Source organism: Orycteropus afer, unplaced genomic scaffold (genome assembly GCF_000298275.1).
Source record: "Orycteropus afer afer isolate SDZICR_OR568_19922 unplaced genomic scaffold, OryAfe1.0 scaffold00074, whole genome shotgun sequence".
NCBI lineage: Eukaryota > Metazoa > Chordata > Mammalia > Tubulidentata > Orycteropodidae > Orycteropus > Orycteropus afer.
The window spans coordinates 11518049-11521629 of NW_006921661.1; the positions used below are offsets into that span (position 1 = coordinate 11518049).

The 3581-nt window shown below is 45.4% G+C and overlaps 1 protein-coding gene across 1 annotated transcript; it reads right to left on the minus strand.

Moving 5' to 3' along the window:
• Nucleotides 1-394: 394 nt before the first annotated feature.
• Nucleotides 395-3165, minus strand: TRIM68 (tripartite motif containing 68). The gene is made up of 4 exons (XM_007941066.2): nt 2890-3165; nt 2278-2300; nt 1142-1242; nt 395-945 (listed from the first exon to the last, which is right to left on the minus strand). The coding sequence occupies exons 1-4, from the start codon at nt 3163-3165 to the stop codon at nt 395-397; spliced, it is 951 nt and encodes a 316-aa protein (XP_007939257.1).
• Between the last annotated feature and the right edge of the window lie 416 nt (nt 3166-3581).

Here is a 3581-nt window from a genome sequence, read left to right on the forward strand (position 1 = left end):
TAACAATCCTTTAGCTTGTTGCTAAAATCCTATCGAAAGCATTTCCTGGAGCTTGTATCCATTTCATCATCCTCATTGACTAATTATGGCCTTGGATAAGGACCATGGGAAAGGGGCATGAGAGAAAGAATAAATTCCCAATCTTTACATCAATGAGTTATTTTAGAACTGCTCTGCCATGTTTTGCTCATAGGGATGAGATACTCATTTGACTGGGCCTCAACTTTTTTACATAAGTAGTTTAGTGCCAGCAAGAGACCACTGGGTCAGGCAGAAGAATTCCTGGATTTAAGGCTCAGCTCAGTTCAAGGGGATGCTTATAGGTGGCAGTGTTCTCTAAGACCCTTGAGGGCCAGGTGAAGTTCCAAGGTCTGTGGCTAGGATGGTGACTATCTTAGTCCTCCCCATCCAGGGAGCAGATGGTCAGAGGAGCAGTGTTATTGGCTCCAATGCTGTAACAAGGACTAAAGTAGGGCAGGAGGCGCCCAGGGAAGGGGTAGTGGGGGAAAGTGAAAATGTGGGAGCCATTATCAGTCACATTGTAGAAGGAGATATCATGGGCTTCATAATCCAGGAACACTCCCACTCGGCGTGGAGGTACTGACAAGGACAGGAGAGGATATTCATCTGTGCCTGCCCGGTACTCATTTCCCTTTCTCAGCCTTATCACCCAGAATCCATAGTGGGGAGATAAATAGACAACTTCCTTGCGGTCTACATTTTCCTTACACACTCCTAGACCCCATTCCGATCGGTCTCCCACCTCCACCTCCCAGTAGTGCTGGCCTGAGGAGATGCATTGGCTGCCCAGGACAATATTGTAGCGGTAAAATCTCTCAGGATTGTCAGGCAGTTTCTGCTTGGTGTCTCCGTAGCACACACTTTTTCTGTCTTCGGACACAATGAGGCGGGAGTAAGCTGTGTCTGGATCCAGGCACACATCAACTAGGGGAAAAAGGTCCTGATTGGTTAAGACTGATAACCAAGGGGGCATGGGCTAGGTCTCTCAGACAAATACAACCACAGATTTCTAAATGATGGGTGGGGTGGGGCTAGATGGGTCATTCTGAGGATACTAAACCATGTTATCTAGGAGAGACCTTTCCCACTGTCCATCACAATCTCTTCCAGCATCCATTACCTGCATATGTCTTCAAGATCTCTCTAAGTCCCAGTATACGGCACTCTGTCTTCAGCTCCAGGGAGACTGGTTCTGGCCGCTGTAGGCTCCAGGCTTTACTCCTGGCAGAGGAAGAGTAGAGCTTGGGCCCTGAAGTCTTGGCTCTGCCACTGGGCTTTCCTTTAGTATAGGGAAGAGGGACTTGGCCAGGCACATGGTCAGTGAGGTACTTTTCCTAAGCAACACAGGCAAAATGGTCTGAGCCTTGGGCCATTTGTAGCACAGGCATGAGAATATTTGCATTCTTACACTGTAGGAAGGTTACTGGAGCATATGGCATTGGAAGAAGAGGTATGCCACAAAGCAAAAAGGCTGAGACTGAAAGCTTAGAGCATTAATGGAAAGATTTACAGTCCTTTTCTCCCCCTAGACAATCTAATCTAAATCACATATTTTATAACTTTACCTGAAATTCTTATTGTTGATATCTGAATTTGGCTGGTCAAGTACAAAAAAGAAAAAGGAGATATTCATTTGACTGGGCCCCAGCTTTTTCATATAACTACTTTAATTCTGTTCTGTTGTACACAGGGTTGCTATGAGTCTGAGTCAACTTGACAGCACCTAGCAATAAACCAACCAACTTTAATGACACACTACATCCTAACAGCAGGAGACCACTAGGTCAGGCAGAGGAATCCTTGGATTCTAGGCTCAGCTCAGTTCAAGGGGATACTTGTAGGTGGCAGAATTCTCCAAGAACCCTCAGGTCAGGAAAAGTTCCAAAGTCTCTGGCAAGGATGGTGACTACCTTAGTACATCTTCTCCAGGGAGCAGATGGTCAGAGGAGTACTGTTGTTGGCTCCAATGCTATAGCAATGACTAAAGTAAGGCAAGAGGTACCCAGGGAAGGCATAGTGGGGGAAATTGAAAATATAGGCACCATTGTTAGTCACACTGTGGAGAGGGCTGCTGTGAATTGGAGTTGACTTGAGAGCAACAAGTTTTTTTTTTTTTTTTAATAAGAGAGAGAAGACTGTGGACCAAAACCTACTTTTCTGTGAGAACTGGGTCTATGCTTATTCCCTACTTCTGGCCCTGGCCAAGACCCACTATACCTTATACAGCTGACCAGAACTCCAATGATGGGAACATACCTGTTTATGATTTCCTGAATACCCTAAAAGGAGAAAAAAATGCATCACATAAGTATGTGCTGTTCCTCAGAGGATCAGATGCCAAATACTTAAGGGGCTTTCTTTAAGGGAAAGTGAAGCAGACACTAAGGCTAGAGAGAAAGGTGTGCATAGGAGAAGCCCATGGAGGGTAGCTGAGCAGGCTGAGACTGGCTTGACTGGAAGCTTTCAAAAGTTTTATTTCAAGATTCTCCAGCTAGAGAGGAGACTGGTATGACGGAAGAGCTGCCTGAGCACTGCACCACTTAGTAGGCCACAACGGGCCAGGCCATCCAACCCATTAGACAGGGGAGCAGTAGGTATTAGCTGGGGATATAGAAGACCCACAAGCCACTCCTCAGAAGGAAGACTGGACAATAAACTTCTGCAGAGCTACTGCTTGGAAACTGAAGGAGGGGTTGCTATGAGTCACAACTGACTGGACGGCAGTGAGTTTTTGGTTTGGATAGAAGACCCACGTCTGATGGGGCAAAATGCTGAAAGGTTATACAGAAGACTAGATAATCCTCTCTCCTGAACTTCAAAGCTATTTTTAGCTCTCACTCGGGGTCCCCAGGAAAACCTGCTACTCACCTGTAGCATCCGCCGGACAGGCCTCTGAGACCTCTCTTCTAGCTCCGCAATCATCCTCAATAGGACCCGGCTCTGTTGGACTAGTTGATCATGATTCAACTCCAGTTTCTGCACAGTTTCTCTCTCTTCCTGCTCTAGGCTGGCCAGAGCTGTGGCCACCTCCACCTCTAGCAGTTGACTTGATGTCTGTTTCTTCTTCAGTAATCGCCGGTATTTTTCAAACTCCCAAATAATACTCTGTTTTCGAGTTTCCACTTGTATCTGCAGAGCCAACATCAAGAAATCAGCACTGATAGTGCCACAGTCATATGTATGCACACATACTCTGGAATGTTTTTGTACCAACAGTATGCCAGGCACTACAGAGACAAAAATAAAGGATACTGTTGTCCTACCTTTCTGTTCTCACAGCCACAATGCACACCTCTTGAGTCCCCCCATCACTCTTTTTTTTTGACCGTAGTTGGATACAGGCAGGACATTATTTCTGTACTGTCTGCTGTAGACTATTTTCCATTTTCAGAAAAATCACCAAATGTGTCATATTTAATCTTCTAAGGTAGTTACAACTTGACACCATTAGGTGGTTTTACTTCTTGATGGGATCCTATCAATTCAATGTATTGCTTTAGATAGGTTCAATGTTACCTTTCATTAAGAAAAGGTTCTGATGGTTTGGTAGTTATGGGCCT

Excerpts from the sequence above, each read along its gene's own strand:
- TRIM68 (XM_007941066.2), bottom strand. The coding sequence starts at position 3,165 with ATGTTGGCTCTGCAGATACAAGTGGAAACTCGAAAACAGAGTATTATT. Across the intron at positions 1,243-2,277 it reads ATTCAGGAAATCATAAACAG|GAGTAAAGCCTGGAGCCTAC; the intron begins GTATGTTCCCAT and ends TTCCTCTGCCAG. Across the intron at positions 946-1,141 it reads GATCTTGAAGACATATGCAG|TTGATGTGTGCCTGGATCCA; the intron begins GTAATGGATGCT and ends TTTTTCCCCTAG.